The 19,003-nt window shown below is 48.3% G+C and overlaps 1 protein-coding gene across 4 annotated transcripts in view; it reads left to right on the top strand.

Moving 5' to 3' along the window:
• Window positions 1-6,650: 6,650 nt before the first annotated feature.
• Window positions 6,651-19,003, top strand: part of LOC119178046 (uncharacterized) — an 831,732-nt gene continuing 819,379 nt past the window's right edge. For all 4 annotated transcript variants that reach the window (XM_075869285.1, XM_075869292.1, XM_037429209.2 and 1 more), the window contains exon 1: window positions 6,651-6,822. Coding sequence is in view for 2 of the 4 variants with exons in the window: in XM_037429209.2 (XP_037285106.2) it covers window positions 6,820-6,822 (3 nt within the window). In the remaining 2 variants the exon portion in view is untranslated. The remainder of the gene's footprint in view (window positions 6,823-19,003) is intronic.

The following is a 19,003-nucleotide window of genomic DNA, read 5'->3' on the forward strand; positions in this document are numbered from 1 at the left end:
TGATGGCCAACTACCGAGCCCACATTTTTAGTATCGATGTGCCACTTGCATTTTCAATTTTAGCTCAAAACAACAGAGCCCTACTCTATTCTCAAGATGGCTGAGCCTAAGTGCAGTATAGTGCTTTCTGGTCAACAGAAAGTCAAATCGATATTGCCTGTGTATGCACCATGCTTCATCTGTGTACTTTACACACATTGGCATGACAGCATCGTGTCGATAGTGTCCATTTAATATACGTGCCTGCTATGCCGCTTCCACTGAAATTCTAACAAAGACTTTGTGCTTTTGAATCAATACTTTTTTGCAGACTAGTTGGTTTCATACTTGAAAACTCTGCTTGCAGTGCAAGCTGATGGAAAAACGAGAAGGGGGACAGGAAAGAGTACGCTCTTTCCTGTCTCCATTCTCATTTTTCCTTCGGCTTGCACTACAAGCAGAGTTCATTTTGCGTTTCAAAGTTATTACCATGACTCTTCATACACGAACTCACCAATGTGTACATTCACGCATGTCTATGCTTGACGCATAAAGTGTTATCTTTGTTGTGCCATTCTCCTGTAAATACCTTCAGTGTTCTCTCATGGGACAGTTTTCATGTTAATAAATTATTATCTCATGTATTGCATATTTATTTTTGCATGGGTGTAGTGGTTACAACAGTTGGCAGCTGTGATTTTAGTAAGCTTTGCCCTAATACATTCTTTTATTGAAGAAGCCTCTCAAAGGAGACATCATGCAGAGTAGAGCCACATGGAGTGCACTCGACAGGTTCATAGAGAAGTGTGGCAGATTATTTTCAGATCACATAATAACACGGGGGGGGGGGGGGGGCGAAAAAAAAAGCGACAACCACAAACGGGCGAGGATAACTGCGAGTCTAACTTGCCTTCACCTGAATACGGGGCCGTATTGCAGTGAAGCCATGAAAAAAAAAAAACATCCGCGAAGAGCTTTCCAATAAGTTTAATTCTCTTGTCTCACATTAGTTCGACTAAAGGCAATGTCTTGAGGCTGCATGCTTTACTTTTAGCTTTTAGCTTCGACATTGTGGTAGTGACGCACGACAAAGTTTTGCGCGCAGGCTTTCAAGGATTTTACGATCGCACGCATGTATCACCACTACATTTCTGTCCTTGCTGCCCGAACTCAGTTCGTAGCCTTATTTAAAACGACAGTATCAGAAACGCGCTTTCAATAACAGCATGCTGATAATCAACAAAAACTCACCAAGTGCAGTTCAGTAATCTCCGGTGCGGCGTTTTTCACAGCAGGCCTAGGTGTATCAGGCGTAGTCAGTCGACTCGGCTTCAATGCATCCTGAACGGCGCGGCTTTGCGACTCGGGAGTGAAAGGTGGGGCACACGCTTTCTTCATGAGTATCCAACTCGGCGTAGGGCGTTCGTTCAGTGGGAGGTGGGCGCACACGCTTCTTTCGCGAGTATCCTACTCGGCGCAGGGCTTCCTTCCTAGCACTTGGCAACAGGCGTAGTGGCGACTCGGCTTTATTGCGTCCTGAATAACGCGGCTTTGCGACAGTGGGAGGTGGGGGCACACGCTTTCTTCACGAGTATCTAACTCAGCGCAGCACGTTCGGTCAGACGAGCCGCACACGATTACTTCGCGAGCATCCCATTGCAGGGCCATATGCCCTGGCAGGGCTTCCCGCGAGCGCGACCCCCCGCTAGGTTACAGCAGCAGCCTCCGGCAACACTATACGAAAGTGCGGGGAGCGACAGCGCGATGATACAGTTAGGCCGGCGGAAATGCATAGCCTCCAAGAGCGTTGAGCCGCGGTGCATTGTATAGCCTCCAAGAGCGCTAAGCCGCGGTGCATTGTGGGTGGCTCTATCCGCTCGCCTTTGTAAACTCGCGGCCGGGACTGCCACTTGTAGAAACTCCAGCGCTGGGTTTATTGTATGAAACTCTGTGGCAGTAGTGGTACCCATGTGATTAAGAATCTTTGAGGGTCATTTCTGACTCTGATATGACACCCACAGCTTCAACGTTTCTAAACGTTGAACAGCTTCACATGTCTTTTTCACTTTATTCAAAACACGCCAGGTGGCGAAGAGCTCGTGGGCAAATTAAGGTCCCTAGATGAAACAAGTTTCCAAGATAGCGACACCACGGAGGAAGTGTAGCGACACCCTCCCTTTTCCTCCTCGCTTATTTTCCTGAAGCGCCCCCTAGAAGGTTTAAAACTTTCATCCAAAAGCGAATGTTTAGGTTCTGTTGCTACGGTGAATAGATGTAAATGAAACAAAATGGAACAAAATAAGACGTAGAATAAACAGTTATCTTTATGAACATAAACGGCACAACACAAGAGCAAGCGGGATGTGCGTTACTCAACCGGCAACGTTGGGCAGTTTTATACTTTACATCACTAGCCATGGCGTCTCGCGTAGTACATTTTAGTTCCACGGCCGTGGTATTTCGTCCAGTTCTAACTAGTCCACTTCTCCGATTGTGCTTTGTTCGTGCTGTGACACAGTGAACGTGCTTCTTGCTGGATCCTGTAAGTGGCCACAGGGCGTGATTTTGTGACGAGTGATTACAACCGGCTTGTGCACACGCAAGAAAAAAAACTACGACCAGACTGGTACGAACACTCGTCCAGCAGCACTGCGATGACGTTTTTTTTTTAAATGTGCCCATTTGGACAATCGTGATGCCAAGTGATTCTGATGCGGTGCTGGGAACTTCCTGAAAAGTGAGAGTTCTACTGGTGAGGTGTCTCGAAACAGCGCGTTTCGGCTCAAGCGGGAACTGGTCAAGAGTGAAATGTTTCTGAAGGTGCGTTGATTACAACCTACAGCTGTTCTGTATACGTGCATACCCACATGTATTTGTACCAACTGGCATGCACTAGACACGCATTAGACGCGCGTCTGGCTTTCAATAAAAACCGACAAGTGAACTCGCTTCGCAGATCCGCGTCGACATACGTTGACGGAGTTGCACGAAAGCATTCGCGTGAAACGGTTCATAGTTGCACTTCATGGTGCGCTTCATCTCGGAAAGCACGAGGTAAGTTGAAGAGAGCGAAACCATTTTCTGTTGTTTACGGCAACGCAGCATTGCTGAAAAACGCAGATGTTGCATTGAACGAGCATGGCCGTTCAATGCAACATCGAAACGCTCCTCCTCTTCGGTTTATGTTCTGGCTACTTTGGTCACGGCGAGAATCCGGCTGGAGCCATATGCGCATGCGTACTCGTTTTGAAGCTTTTGCACCTTTTTTAACCTTTTTTAAAATAAATAACACCACCAGCCATTTGCAAGATCACGTGCAAGTAATGCACCAATCACAGACGCGGATGACAGAAAAAGAGGAGTAATCGAGAGAGTGAGGAGGACGGTTCGAGAACAATGAGTGACGCTACCTTGTTTCATCTAGGGACCTTAGGGCAAATAACACGGGAGGTAGGAAGGCTGCAGTCAACCAGAGAGATTGCACTGATGTCACATAGGATGTATGATAGGCTCAGGGTAATGCACATAGATGAATGTGGCTCCAGAAGTCTGGGTAGTACGTGATCACAAACGTGTCAAGCTAAGTTTTGGAAGAGCAGTGAAAGTGGGAAGGAGACAAGATGAGCAACTATAGGAAAAAATTTTATTCAGAAAAGCAAATAGAAATAGCTACTAAACAAATTGAGAAAGTAATCACTGAGGATAATAAAACAGTGTGGACATACATGAATCTAATTACACTGTTTGAGCTAGAGCTTGCTAAGGCACGTGACAATTAAGTCACCCCGGAAGACACAAACCCAAGAGTTGGTGGGATGAGGAAGTTAAGAGAGCCACAGCAAAACGTCAGGAAGCCTCTAGGGAACACAGACATGCTAAGACGCAGGGTGAACCGACAGATGATGTTGAAAGAAAATGGGACATCTTTCTAAGCTGTAGAAGGGAAGCATCCCTTCTGATAAATGAAAAGATTAGAAGAAAGGGGGCTCAGTGGCTGGCAAAAGTACATAAAAAGGATAGAAAGGCAGCCGTGAAATTTTGGAACCATCTAAACTCCCTAAGAAATGAGACAAGCATAGAACAGAGGTTCATGCCCCGCCGCGGTGGTCTAGTGGCTAAGGTACTCGGCTGCTGACCCGCAGGTCGCGGGTTCGAATCCCGGCTGCGGCGGCTGCATTTCCGATGGAGGCGGAAATGTTGTAGGCCCGTGTGCTCAGATTTGGGTGCACGTTAAAGAACCCCAGGTGGTCGAAATTTCCGGAGCCCTCCACTACGGCGTCTCTCATAATCATATGGTGGTTTTGGGACGTTAAACCCCACATATCAATCAATCAGAACAGAGGTTCATAACTACAGCTCAAGGTGCTAAGCTAGAAGGGGGTGAATCTATTGAATATATATATAAGAACAAGGGTGACAGAAAAATTTGAACCAAGAAGTTCCTTATGCACCACAATAGACACGGATGGATCAAGTGGCGCAATGGTTCCATTTTCACAACGAGAGAGGGAAAGGGCTGAGAAGAGGGTTTCTAGTAGTACATCAGCAGGCCCAGATGGCGTTCCAATTATGCTGATAAAGACATTGGGTCCGAAGTCTAAACAGACTTTGAGAGAGGCAGTGAGCAAAACAATAATCGATGGTGAAGTCCCCGCTGGATGGAAACTTAGCAGGATGAGCATGATCTATAAAGGAAAAGGGGACAAAGCTGTCATAAACACAGTGACATGAGTGGTCTACAGGCTGGCAATGCAGATTATAAGGGAAAGGCTGCAGGCATGGATAAAAGATGAGGGGGTGCTAGGGGAACTGCAGAATGGATTTTGAAAAAACGGGAAGTTGGAAGACAATCTGTTCTCACTGACGCTGTGCATCGAAATAGCAGAAAAGGAACACAGGCCCCTGTGGCTAGCATTTTTGGATATCGAGGGAGCTACGATAACGTGGTTCAAGAGGACTTGTGAGGAATTCTGGCCACACTAGGTGTGAAAGACGGAGTCTATAATCTTTTAAAGGATATCTATAAAGGTTAGAAGGTAGTTATAAAGCGGGAAAAACAAGTATCCAAGCCTACAGAGGTAAAAAGGGGGCTTAGGCAGGGGTGTCCTCTGTCAGCTTTGTTATTCATGATGTACCTGCAAGAATTAGAGGCCAAATTAGAGGGAAGTGGACTTGGCTTCAACCTCTCTTTCGTCAAACAAGGAAAACTCATTGAACAGGCACTACTAGCATTGATTGATTAATATGTGGGGTTTAACGTCCCAAAACCACCATTTGATTATGAGAGACGCCGTAGTGGAGGGCTCCGGAAATTTCGACCACCTGCATGGGGTTCTTTAACGTGCACCCAAATTTGAGCACACGGGCGACTACCAGCATTGATGTACGCAGACGATATAGTGCTAATGGCCGACAACAGGGAAGATTTGCAAAAATTGATGGACATCTGCGGTAATGATGAGATTGGTTAGATTTCAGATTCTGTAAAGAAAAATCAGCAGTGATGATTTTTGATGATAATGAAGGTAGTGAGCTTAGACTACAGGAGGTCATGCTAGAGATAACAGATAAATACAACTATGTGGGCGCATGCATAAGCAATGGGACCGACTACCTAAGAAAACACGAAATATACCTAACGACTAAAGGTAACAGGAATGCAGCAGTGATGAAAAACAGGGCACTGTGGAATTACAATAGGTATGATGTTGTGAGAGGAATATGGAAAGGGGTCATGTTTCCGGGTCTGACGTTCGGCAATGCGGTCTTGTGCATGAGATCAGAAGTTCAAGCAAGATTAGAAATTAGGCAGCGTGGAATAGGTAGGCTTGCTTTATGAGCTGACAGGAATATGCCAAAATCAGAGAGTACAAGGTGATATGGGACGGACATCATTTGAGGGCAGGGAAGCTAGCAGCAAAATAAAATTTAAGAAGCGATATAGAGAAATGGAGAAGGAGCGTTGGGCTAGGAAGGTTTTCAGCTACTTGTACATGAAGAATGTCGATACAAAATAGAGAAAGCGTACCAGGAAATCGGCGGGTAAATACTTAGAAAACAAACCAAAAAGAACTATCAGTTAATAAGAGGGTGAAAAGAACGAAGAATGACATATGGAGAATTGGCATGATTAAGAAGTCCGCACTACAGATCTATCGAACTTTTAAGCAGAAAATTGCCAAGGAAAGGATCTATGATAATACTCGGTGTAGTTCTGTACCGTTTGAGGCCAGGACCGGAGTATTGCGAACCAAGTCATATCGGGCCAAATACGTAGGGGTAGACACGGTATGCAGTGCATGCGGAGAGGAGGAGGAAACTGCCGAACACTTGATAATGTTTTGTGAAGGCTTCACCCTATAGTTCACGATGATGGCGCAGAGGTTTTCAAAGCACTGGGGTTTAGAGACAGGGAGGGCAAAATAGACTTTAAGCGGGTAGAATTAACTAGAAGGAGGTTATCTGATTGGTGGCTAAAGTCAAGTCACGAGTGAAAATTAAACCATTCACTGCAAAGTACCAGTCCTATACTTCACTTTTTAAAGGAAAAAAAAAAAGAAAGATAAATCTAGATGATGGTTCACTAAGTATTATGGCTAAGTGACGTTAGCCGCCACCCGATCTAAAGGGTACAGCCACATCAATCCATCCATCCATCCATCCATCCAATGCGCATGTGCGCGCGCCTCGTGTTGTGTTTGTGTAACCTTTTTCCTTCCTCCGTGGTGTAACTAGTGTCACCGCGTTTTCAAATGTCTAAGCTTGTCATGAACGTGTTCGTGGCGTGACGACCAGTGTGTGTCGTGTCCAACTACAGCGTGTGCATTACAGTGTCATTCCATGGTGAGAAGTGCCTAATTTTCGTTCGTCAAGATCATGCCGTTTCACGTGGGACACCAGCATTATCGCGAACCTTCAGTTGGCCATTAGTTTTGTATCTGGTTGCAGAGTCGATAGTCATGAGTCATTAGACAGAGGTGCTCCAAGCGCTTTGAGCTGTGGATTAAGCTGCAAATTTACCGTCAAACAAGAAGGAGTACAGGCCACACCGTTGCATGAGCCTTGCCTTGCATGTTGACTGGCCAGTGTGTGACGCGCTCCCATTGTTGCTGTATGGCCCCGCCGCGGTGGTCTAGTGGCTAAGGCTGCTGACCCGCAGGTCGCGGGATTGAATGCCGGCTGCGGCGGCTGTATTTTTGATGGAGGCGAAAATGCTGTATAACCGTGTGCTCAGATTTGGGTGCACGGTAAAGAACCCCAGATGGCCCTCCACTACGGCATCTCTCATAATCATATCACTGTGCGTCCCGAATTTTTCGGAAAGGAAGAACAAAAAGTTCTTTCCGTTCGTTTATAGCTTAGAGGCTTTTGATAAAAGAATGGAAAACATTGTGGAGACAGTAAGTACAATAGAGTTCCCGGTTGAACCATGTCCAGTATACTGGACACTAAGATTCTTTTGGGTATAGACGTTCTGTTACCTTCCTTGAAAAAGGGTTGCTTTGGTCCTGCCGGAAGGTTAATCGTGTTAATTGGTTAATCGTGTTAATTGTGTCATAGCAGTCGTACATAGCGTCGTGAAAATAAAGGAAAACGTAGGAATACAGCACCCATAGCGCCCACAAGCCAACTTCCTCAGACGCCGCTTCCTCCTCGTGCGCCGTGCTCTTGGTAAAATTTTAGGGTGCTCCTATTTCATTGTTGATGGCTGGGCTTCAAGTTTATCGCCTGAGGCTCACTACTACTTTTCTTGTTTTCCTGCATGAAGCACGATGTGATCAAATGGAGTCCTGGTGTCCAGTGCACTGGAAATATAAACATTCTCGAATCAGGAGCAAACTCATCATCATCATCAGCCTGACTCTGTCCACTGCAGGACAAAGGCCTCTCCCATGTTCCGCCAGTCAACACGGTCCTGTGCTTTCTGCTGCCAATTTATACCAGCAAACTTCTTAATCTCATCTGCCCACCTAACCTTCTGTCTCCCCCTAACCCACTTGCCTTCTCTGGGAATCCAGTTAGTTACCCTTAATGACCAGCGGTTATCCTGTCTATGCGCTACATGCCCGGCCCATGTCCATTTCCTCTTCTTGATTTCAACTGATATCCTTAAACCCTGTTTGTTTCCTAATCCACTCTGCTCTCTTCTCTTAAGGTTACACCTACCATTTTTCTTTCCATTGCTCGCTGCATCATCCTCAATTTAAGCTGAACCCCTTTTGTAAGTATCCAGGTTTGTGCTCCGTAGCTAAGTACCGGCAAGATGCAGCTGTTATATACCTTCCTCTTGAGGGATAGTGGCAATCATCCTCGCATGATTTGACAGTGCTTGCCATATGAGCTCCACCCCATTCTTATTCTTCTAGTTACTTCAATCTCGTCGTTAGGCTCCACAGTTATTACCTGCCCTAAGTAGACATAGTTTTTTTACAACTTCAAGTGCACTATTACCTATCTCAAAGCGTTTCTCTCTTCGGAGGTTGTTGTACATTATTTTTCGTTTTCTGCAAATTAATTTTAGGAGCAACCTTTTTGATCTTCTTGTCTAACTCCGTAATCATGAATTGCAATTCGTCCCCTGAGTTGCTCAGCAACACAATGTCATCGGCAAAGTGCAGGTTACTAAGGTACTCTCCATTAACTCTTGTACCTGACTGTTCGCATTCTAGGTCTCTGAAAACTTCCTGTAAGCATGCAGTAAATAGCATTGGGGGGATTGAATCTCACTGTTCTACAACCTTCTTGATTGGTATTCTGTTGCTTTCTTTATGAAGCACTATGGTAGCCGTTGGTCCCCAGTATATTTCTTCCAGGATGTTTATATATGCTTCGTCGATGCCCTGATTCCGCAATGTCTGCATGACTGCTGATATTTCTATGAATCAAATGCCTTCTCGCAATCTACGAAGGCTATGTATAGTGGTTGGCTATATTCTGAGCATTTCTCTATTACCTGATTGATAGTATGAATGTGGTCGATTGTTGAGTAGCCTGTTCGAAATCGTGCTTGTTCCTTTGGTTGTTTGAATTCTAATGTTTTCTTTACACTAGCAAATACCTTTGTAGATAGCTTGTATACTACAGAGAGCAAGCTAATCGGCCTGTAATTCTTCAAGTCCTTGTCATCTCCTTTCTTATGTATTAAGATGATGTTAGCGTTCTTCCAGGACTCTGGTACTCTTCCCGTCAGGAGACATCTTGTAAACAGGGTGGCTAGTTTTTCCAACACAATCTGTCCTCCATCTTTCGGCAGATCTGATGTTACCTGATCCTCACCAGCAGCTTTGCCTTTTTGCATGCTCTCCGAAGCTTTTCTGACTTCATTACTGGTGGGGTGTCATCTGGGTTACTGCTAGTTCTTATAGTATTAAAGTCGTGGTTGTCCCGGCTACTGTACAGATCTCTGTAAAACCCCTCCGCTATTTTAACCACCTTATCCGTATTGGTAGTTATTTTGCCTTCTTTGTCCCTTAGTGCATACATCCGATTTTTGCCTATCCCAAGTTTCCTCTTCACTGCTTTGACGCTTCCTCCGTTTTTCAGAGCGTGTTCGATTCTCTCCATGTTATACCTTCTTACATCGGACACCTTACGCCTATTAATCAACTTCGAAAGCTCTGCCAGTTCTATTTTGTGTGTTATACTTGAGACTTTCATGATTTGACGCTTCTTAATGAGATTCTTCGTTTCCTGCATGAACGGTGCCGCACCGCACTACAATTTAAACAGTTCTCAAACTTTCACGGTGGCTGGCGTAGATGCATGGCGCGGTTTTATTTCCGCTCACCAGGTGGTACGGTGGCCACGGTTAGCTCTAGAAGGAAAGCATCCCTCCTGATCAATGAAAAGATTAGAAGAAAGGGTGCTCAGTGGCTGGTGCTCAGTGGCACTGAGGGTGCTCAGTGGCCCAGATGGCATTCCAATTATCCTGATAAAGACATTGGGTCCGAAGTCTAAACATACTTTGAGAGAGGCAGTGAGCAGAACAATAATCGATGGTGAAGTCCCTGATGGATGGAAACTTAGCAGGATGAGCATGATCTATGGAGGAAAGGGGGACAAAGATTAGATTGCCGCGAGGAGTCGCCGTAGCGCCAGACGCTACGGCGACTGTATCTCGGATGGTGAACGCGCCTTGCGTTCCAGTGGGACATTCTGTTCCCCCACGGCCGTCGAACGCGCTGTTCGCCACCCGCTAAGCCGGCGCGTCTGTTTTCTTTTAGTGGGCGCAAGTCCGCCAAATAAACGGATCTCCTGCAATTTCTACTAACCTCCCGGTCTCCTGTCTTCGGGCTACCCTCACTCTTACATGACATCTGGTGGAGGTGTTGGGTATGCACAAAAACGACCTTAAAACAGCCACTGCAGAGAACGAGGACGCTGAAAACACAGATACTCGAAGCAGTCGCCGCCTCCGAAACCTGCCACCTGAGCTGGGACCGCTACCGGACCCCACGAGACCACGAAAGGACGCTTCCACAGCCACCATGAGCACCCCGCAATCACCTACCCCTGTCATGCTGCAGCAGCCGCGGGTGCCCCCAACTTTCCATGGTTATGCCGCTGAAGACCCAGAAAAATGGCTCGACCAATTCGAGCGCGTGGCTACCATAAACAGGTGGGATGAAGAAATGAAGCTGCGATACGTTTATTTTCCTCTGGACGGCCCCGCCAAAACGTGGTATGAAAACCATGAGACCACTTTGACCACCTGGGAATTTCTGAAGAATGAGTTGCTCAGGACCTTCACCAGCATCATGCGAAAAGAAAGGGCCCAGCTGCTGCTAGAATCGAGGACCCAACAGCCCAATGAGACCCTAAACGTGTACGTCGAAGAAATTAAACGTCTTTTTAGGCGAGTGGACCAAGACATGACCGAAGACAAAAATGTCGGATACCTAATGCGAGGGGTGAAGGAGTCGCTTTTCGCCGGTCTCATAAGGAACCCTCCTAAAACAGTCGCCCAATTTACTGAAGAAGCGCACACCATAGAAAGGACCCTGGACGCCCGGACTCGGCAATACAACCACCCGTTTCAGCTCAGCTCGCTCTACTCGGAACCGATTCGAGGTGGGCTAACCACCAGCGATCTGCGGGAAGCTATTCGAGAAGTGGTTAAAGAAGAACTACGCCGATTGCTACCTCCTACCCCCCAGCCCCCCCCAAGGAGCATCTCTCTTGGACATAGTGCGTGATGCAGTCCAGCAGGCGCTTGGCTCTTCATCAGCGACGACTCGAACAGAGGCCGAAGCAATGACTTACGCCGCTGCAGTGAACACTAGGCCACCCCGACGAAACGAGCCCAGTTCTCGACGGTACGCTGCAGCCCCAAGTAGCCGTCCGCCCTTACCCGCCCACCCTACATACGAGAGACGCCAGAGCCAAAGAAAATGCGACACCTGGAGAACTCCCGACGACCGTCCCCTATGCTTTCACTGCGGTGAGGCCGGCCACATTCTTCGACACTGCCCCTACAGGCGGATGGGACTGCATGGCTTCTCGTCTCAGGCACCACGGCCACGCCCTGGACAACGACCTCCGGCAATCGAAGACTACCTGCGCCATACAGAGTACTTGTCCAACCGTTCTCCATCACCGCCATCCCCACGCTTCATGTCACCGAACCGCAGCAACAACGAACGAAGAAGGTTCCCAAGCCCCCGTAGGGGAAACTAAAACCAGCAACCTTTGGAGGTGAGGTTGCTTCAAGGGGAAAAGCCGAAGACCCTCCACCGACGACCATATATGACGACAGCACATCATCTACGACGACGACAACGCACAACAACCCAAGCTGCGAGACGAAGCAAAATGAAGCAACAAGACGAAGCCGTGACCCGAACCCAAAACCAACGCGCAACTCCAGCCCACGGGCCACCGATTTTGAAGTATTTATCGACGGCCACCCGGTAACTGCCTTGATTGACACAGGAGCTGACTACTCAGTCATCAGCGGACCATTGACAGCACAACTGAAGAAGGTTAAGACGGCTTGGGACGGCCCGCAGATCCGCACAGCGGGAGGCCACCTCCTCACCCCATCGGGGCGATGTACTGCAAGGGTGACATTCGATGGTCACACATACCTTGCCACTTTCTTGGTGCTCCCACAGTGCTCCCGTGACGTCATTCTCGGCATGGACTTCTTGACTCAACATCACGCAGTTATTGACCTGGCGTCCAGATCCATCAAACTCTCCTCGGATGAAGCCATAAATTCATACTCTGCACCACATAATCGCGCAGCCCTCCGTGTGCTCGAGAATGACGTGAGCGTCCCACCCCGATCAACGACCCTAATCTCCGTAACCACTGGTACTGCCGAAAATGCTCATGGCGTCGTCGAAGGTAACATACAGCTTTTGCTTGGCCGTGATATCGCAATCGCAAGAGGCATTGCGGACTTCCGGAATGGACAGGGCCCAGTGCTAACAAATTTCAGCCATGAACACCGTCACCTGGCCAAAGGCACGACGATTGCCTTTCTCGATAAAATCGCGGAAGCCAGTGACACCCTCGCCCTTTCGAATCCAGCGACCTTCACCCCACAGACCCACAACTCGCAGCTGTCATTCGACATTAACCCTTCCTTGCCTCAATGCAAGCAGCAACTGCTCCAGAACCTCCTTCCATGTTATGACGACTGTTTCGCCACTTCCTCACAGGTCCGACACACTTCTCTGGCAAAGCATCGAATCATAACACAAGAAGACATCCGCCCTCTCCATCAAAGCCCTTATCGTGTGTCGGCACGTGAACGTCAGGCCATCCGAGAGCAAGTTGAGGAAATGTTACACAACGATGTAATTCAGCCATCGAAAAGCCCATGGGCGGCATCAGTCGTCCTTGTCAAAAAGAAAGACGGAAGTCTTTGGTTTTGCGTCGATTACCGACGGTTGAATAGTGTAACCAAGAAGGACGTGTACCCTTTACCAAGGATCGACGATACCCTAGATCGTCTTAGTGATGCAAGGTACTTCTCGTCCATTGATCTGAAGACAGGGTATTGGCAAATTCAGGTTGATGAAAGAGACCGAGAAAAGACCGCCTTCATCACGCCGGATGGATTGTATGAGTTCAAAGTGGTGCCATTAGGACTTTGTTCCGCTCCAGCAACCTTCCAGCGTCTAATGGACACAGTACTGGCAGGTCTCAAGTGGCAAATATGTCTCGTATACCTGGACGATGTGGTCGTCTTCGCCTCCAACTTTAGCAACCACGTGAAAAGACTCCGGACAGTACTGGACGCAATTAAGTCATCAGGGCTGACACTGAAGCAAGAAAAATGCCATTTTGCCTATGAAGAACTACAGTTCCTTGGCCATGTTATAAGCAAAGATGGCGTAAGATCAGATCCCGAGAAGACAGCGGCTATCGCACAGTTTCCTCAGCCGCAAGATAAGAGAGCAGTGCGCCGATTCTTAGGACTGTGCGCCTATTACCGGCGCTTCGTCAAGAACTTCTCACACATTTCTGACCCTTTGACGCAGCTCACCAAGTCGGACGCCTCTTTCGAATGGAAAGCATAGCAACGTGAGGCATTCAAAGAACTTCAACAACGTTTACAGTCGCCGCCTGTGCTGGGTCACTTTGATGAAAATGCCGAAACTGAGATACATACAGACGCCAGCAGCATCGGCTTAGGTGCCGTTCTCGTTCAGAAGCACAAGGGCTGCGAGCGCGCAATCGCGTATGCAAGCCGCTCACTGTCGAAAGCGGAAGTGAACTATTCCACGTCTGAGAAGGAGTGTCTTGCGATAGTATGGGCCACCTCGAAATTTCGCCCATACTTGTATGGCAGACCCTTCAAGGTCGTAACAGACCATCATGCGTTGTGCTGGTTGGCCAGTTTGAAAGACCCTTCTGGCTGCCTCGCTCGATGGAGCCTACGGCTTCAGGAGTTTGACGTGAAGGTAGTCTACACATCTGGTCGTAAGCACTCCGACGCAGACTGCCTCTCAAGAGTCCCTGTCAGCGCACCACCAAGCCATGAAGACGACGATGCCTTTCTTGGGCCTATCAGCAGCTGCACCTTTGCATTACAGCAGCGCTCAGACCCGATCCTACAACAGTTGATCAACTACATCGAAGGAAAGGCCTCCATACCGCCTGCACTGTTCAAGCGTGGGATATCCTCATTCTGTGTGCAAAACGGGGTGGTAGTTAACAAGAACTTCGCACCGAATAAGGCAGCTTACCTTCTTGTCGTCCCAAGCAGCCTCAGAGAAGAAATTTTACAAGCGTTACATGACGAACCCACTGCAGGCCACCTCGGTTTTACACGCACACTCCACAGAATTCAAGAACGATACTACTGGCCCCGCCTCTCCTCAGATGTTGCGCGGTACGTCAAGAGTTGCCGTGAATGTCAGCGCCAGAAGAGACCTCCAACAATACCAGCTGGATTTCTCAAGCCAATTGAACCCCCGTCGAGACCATTCCAACAGATTGGTATGGACCTGCTCGGACCTTTCCCCACGTCAACATCCGGTAACAAGTGGATCATAGTGGCCACTGATTACCTTACCCGATACGCTGAAGCTAAGGCCCTTCCGAACGGCACAGCCGTAGAAGTTGCCAAGTTTTTTGTCGAATCAATTCTCCTCCGTCATGGCGCACCTGAGGTACTAATAACAGACAGGGGAACGGCGTTTACGGCTGATCTTACTCAGGCAATCTTACATTACAGTCATACAGATCATTGAAGAACAACTGCGTACCATCCGCAGACAAATGGTCTCACGGAACACTTGAACAAGACCATTGCCGATATGCTCGCTATGTACGTGGACACAGAACACAAGACCTGGGACTTAATTCTGCCTTACGTAGTCTTTGCCTACAACACCGCGGTGCAGGAGACCACTAAAATGACACCATTTAATCTCGTCCATGGGAGGGACGCCGTTACTACCCTGGACGCCATGCTGCCTAATGTCACCGATGAAAACAACCTAGACGTGGCCGCCTACCTTCAGCGCAGAAGAAGCCCGGCAGCTTGCTCGTTGCGCATAAAAGACCAACAGCGAAACGACGCAAGACGCTACAACCTGCGGAAACGCGATTTAACATACAGGCCAGGAGACAAAGTCTGGGTTTGGACGCCCGTTCGCCGCCGAGGATTAAGCGAAAAACTCGTGCGCCGTTATTTCAGCCCATACAAAGTCATCCGTCAAGTGGGTGAAGTGGACTATGAAGTGGTCCCTGATGGGGCTAGCTCATCCCAACGACGCCGCGCACGACAAGAAGTGGTACACGTCGCCTGTTTGAAGCCCTATCATGCGCGCTAAAGGAGGCTCTCTGTTTGCATCTCTTGTTTTGTTTATCTGTGTGTCATTCGTGCTTATTTGCCATTTACTTTCGCACAGGCTGTCCTTTTGTTTTGGTTTTATTTTAAACAAAACATCGGGTCGATGCTTACGTTGAGGAGGGGAGCAATGCCGCGAGGAGTCGCCGTAGCGCCAGACGCTACGGCGACTGTATCTCGGATGGTGAACGCGCCTTGCGTTCCAGTGGGGCATTCTGTTCCCCGACGGCCGTCGAACGCGCTGTTTGCCACCCGCTAAGCCAGCGCGTCTGTTTTCTTTTAGTGGGCGCAAGTCCGCCAAATAAACGGATCTCCTGCTATTTCTACTAACCTCCCGGTCTCCTGTCTTCGGGCTACCCTCACTCTTACGTGACAACTACCGTCCTTTAACAGTGACATCAGTGGTCTACAGGCTGGGGATGCAGATTATAAAGGAAAGACTGCAGGCATGGATAGAGGATGAGGGGGTGCTGGGGGAACTGCAGAATGGGTTTTGGAAACACAGGAGGTTGGGAGACAATCTGGTCTCACTGACGCTGTGCATCGAAATAGCAGAAAAGGAACACAGGCCCCTGTGGCTAGCATTTTTGGATATTGAGGGAGCGACGATAACGTGGTTCAAGAGGACTTGTGGGGAATACTAGACACACTGGGTGTGGAAGATGGAGTCACTAATCTTTTGAAGAAAATCAATAAAAGTAACAAGGTAGTTATAAAGTGGGAAAAAACAGGTATCCAAGCCCACAGTGGTGGAACGGGGACTTAGGGGTGTCCACTGTCACCCTTGTTATTCATGATGTACATACAAGGATTAGAGGCCAAATTAGAGGGAAGTGGACTTGGCTTCAACCTCTCTTTAGTCAAACAAGGAAAACTCATTGATCGGGCACTACCAGCATTAATGTATGCAGATGATATAGTGCTAATGGCCGACAACAAGGAAGATTTGCAGAGATTAATGGACATCTGCGGTAATGAGGGAGATAGGTTAGATTTTAGATTCAGTAAGGAAAAATCAGCAGTCATGATTTTTAATAACGAAGGTAGTGAGCTTAGAATACAGGAGGTCACGCTAGAGATAACAGATGAATACAAATATGTGGGCGTATAGATAAGCAATGGGACCGAGTACCTAAGGGAACATGAAATATACGTGACGAATAAAGGTAACAGGAATGTAGCAGTGATGCACAGAGACACAACAAAATTCCAACAATGTCGCCGTCTCATCAAAACAGGTTAATCTCTACGTGATTAGAATACCTCGAAGTCACCTAAGTCGCGATGTTAGAATCATGTCTTACATTCATGATACAATAAAAATTGGATACGTTTCTGAAAAAAAAAAAATGGCCACAATAAATGCAGCATCTGAGAATACTTATGATCTAAATCGGTTTAATTTATTTTCATGATTGTGAGCGTAGCAGCCAGGAAATCATTGCCCTGTCGCAGTGGTCTAGTGGCTAAGGTACTCGGCTGCTGACTCGCAGGTCGGGGGATTGAATCCGGGCTGCGGCGCCTGCATTTACGGTGGAGGTGAAAATGCTGCAGCGCCGTGTGCTCAGATTTGCATGCACGTTAGAGAATCGCAGGTGGTCAAAATTTTCACATCCCTCCACTACGGCGTCTCTCGTAATCATATTGTGTTTTTGGGATGTTAAACCACACATATCAATCGGCTGGGAAATTGTATTAAGCGGGAATGTATCAGTAAGTTTCTACTGTATAGGTCCACACAACTCCACGAGTTTACTTATTCAACAGAAAATTATGGTCGTCAACTGTCTCTAGATTGAAATTTTGAATTAAGAGACAGTATGCGTCCAGGCTGAGTTGAATTGGCAGCTGACGCACTAGGCAAATTGACAGACGTCAAGGCAACAATGAGAGTAATAAGTATGTATGTACTGCGACTCCGCAAACACATACGTAATCTACAGAAAGCTCCTAGAGGGTATGCACCACAGAAATGGGGCCAACATTACCGCTCACTACTGGTGCATAAAAAAATAGACACAAAAAAGGTGAATGAAAGAAAAAGAATGATCAGCAAAGAAATAAATGTATACATAAATACATAACCTGCATGTTGCACTTCTAGGCTACATAAACTGAAGTGGAATTGCTTGAAAAAATATATGCTAAAATTAATAAATGCATAAATATAAAAAGTAAGCAAACAAAATCCTTGTGTGACACAGCTTGGCTGGTCACCCACCTTCACAAAGTGGAATAGCTCCAGCTTTTTCCAGAAATCTTTGCAACACCTCCCCCGCAAAAACATGCACATATAGCTGGATTTAATCATTATAGCCGGCTTAGAAGATTATGCTGATTTCACGTACCTAAAAAGCCTCAACAACTACTAACAATGGGTGATCTGTGTACAGGATTGCCCACAAGTTTCTTCGGCTACTTTGTACCAATTGCAAAATATCTACTACCGACAAGAATGATGAATTCTCATCGTATTAATGTAATTTAATAATAAAATATTTTAGCTAATGTTGGGTAGCGTTGGGCGCCAGATGTTGGGGGACCGTCCTATGTACGGCTGACGCAGAAGCCTATAGCTAATGTTTCAGCCGCACACAGTCGTTCCGTGCACGGTTAACGTCCCCCAACCGTAGCTTGCCTCATTGCAGCTACTACTACGGGTTCGGGCGAATAAGGCAACTGGCCAGATCAACAACAAACACTTTATTGCTAAGCGTTAGCAATCGCGCGTCACTGTCGCGGGGAGATACTACAGATAACAAAGGTGTTGACGCTTACACCTCGGTCGTGGACGTCCTCGGCTCGCAGGAGGGGTTGCGGGTTCGTCCTCCTGGGATGGTCGCTGGTGTCAGAGAGCGAGCGCCCGTTTGCCCGCTCGTTTTGTTCCCCGACCCGATTTCCCTCTCCCTGACGAGAATGGTACCTTTCCTCGCTGAGGGAGAGGGGAACCTGTTCCTGGCGCCGGGAAAGGGGGGGGAATCGCACGCGCCGGCCGTGGGGGAAGGGGTCCCCGCAACCAGGCGCGTGCGCTGCCCTAAAAGGGAAAGGGAGGCTGGGCGCACCTGCTCCCCACATCTCCTCCCCCCTTAAGAAGGCCCCCGAACGACAGAGACTGCAAAGAGGGAATAATTCGTTTTATTCGTCCTCTAGATAGGCCAGAAGGGCCTGGTCTACGTCCATGCCCTCGGACCGTTCGGTGTCTGCCGCGGGCACCGCCGGAGCCCCCACCGCTCTCTCACCCGCCTCCAAGGTCATTGACGCCACCTCCGGTGTCAATGCAGCCGCCACCAATGTCTCTCCCGGCCCCGCCGCCCCCCGCTCTACGGTAGCCGTTATTGATAGCGGCGCAGGCGGACTCTCGCTGGACGCGTGGCCTGAGGCAACTCTCAGCAGCCACTGCGCGAAGTCCGCCTCCTGGGCCGCCCGCGCCAGCATGGCCCGAACCGCGGCGCCGGAGCGCTCCTGGGATGATTCGCGGCTGGATGGTTGGGTAGCCTGGGTGCGGTGCCGGTGTAATTTCCCCAATTCGTGGGAGTTATGGATCACCACGGCGCCGCACTCGCAGAACCGCGTCCCTGCGGGCACTGGAAGGCAAGCCCCGTTAGCCCTCCGGTCCGCGTCCTCTACCGTGCGCCCCTGAAAAGGGCGATACAGGTGCGCTGGGGCGACCCCAACTCGGGCCCTTTCCTGCCGGCGCCAGGGCCTCGAGGAGACGTA

This window comes from Rhipicephalus microplus, chromosome 1 (assembly GCF_043290135.1).
Source record: "Rhipicephalus microplus isolate Deutch F79 chromosome 1, USDA_Rmic, whole genome shotgun sequence".
NCBI classification, from domain to species: Eukaryota; Metazoa; Arthropoda; class Arachnida; order Ixodida; family Ixodidae; genus Rhipicephalus; species Rhipicephalus microplus.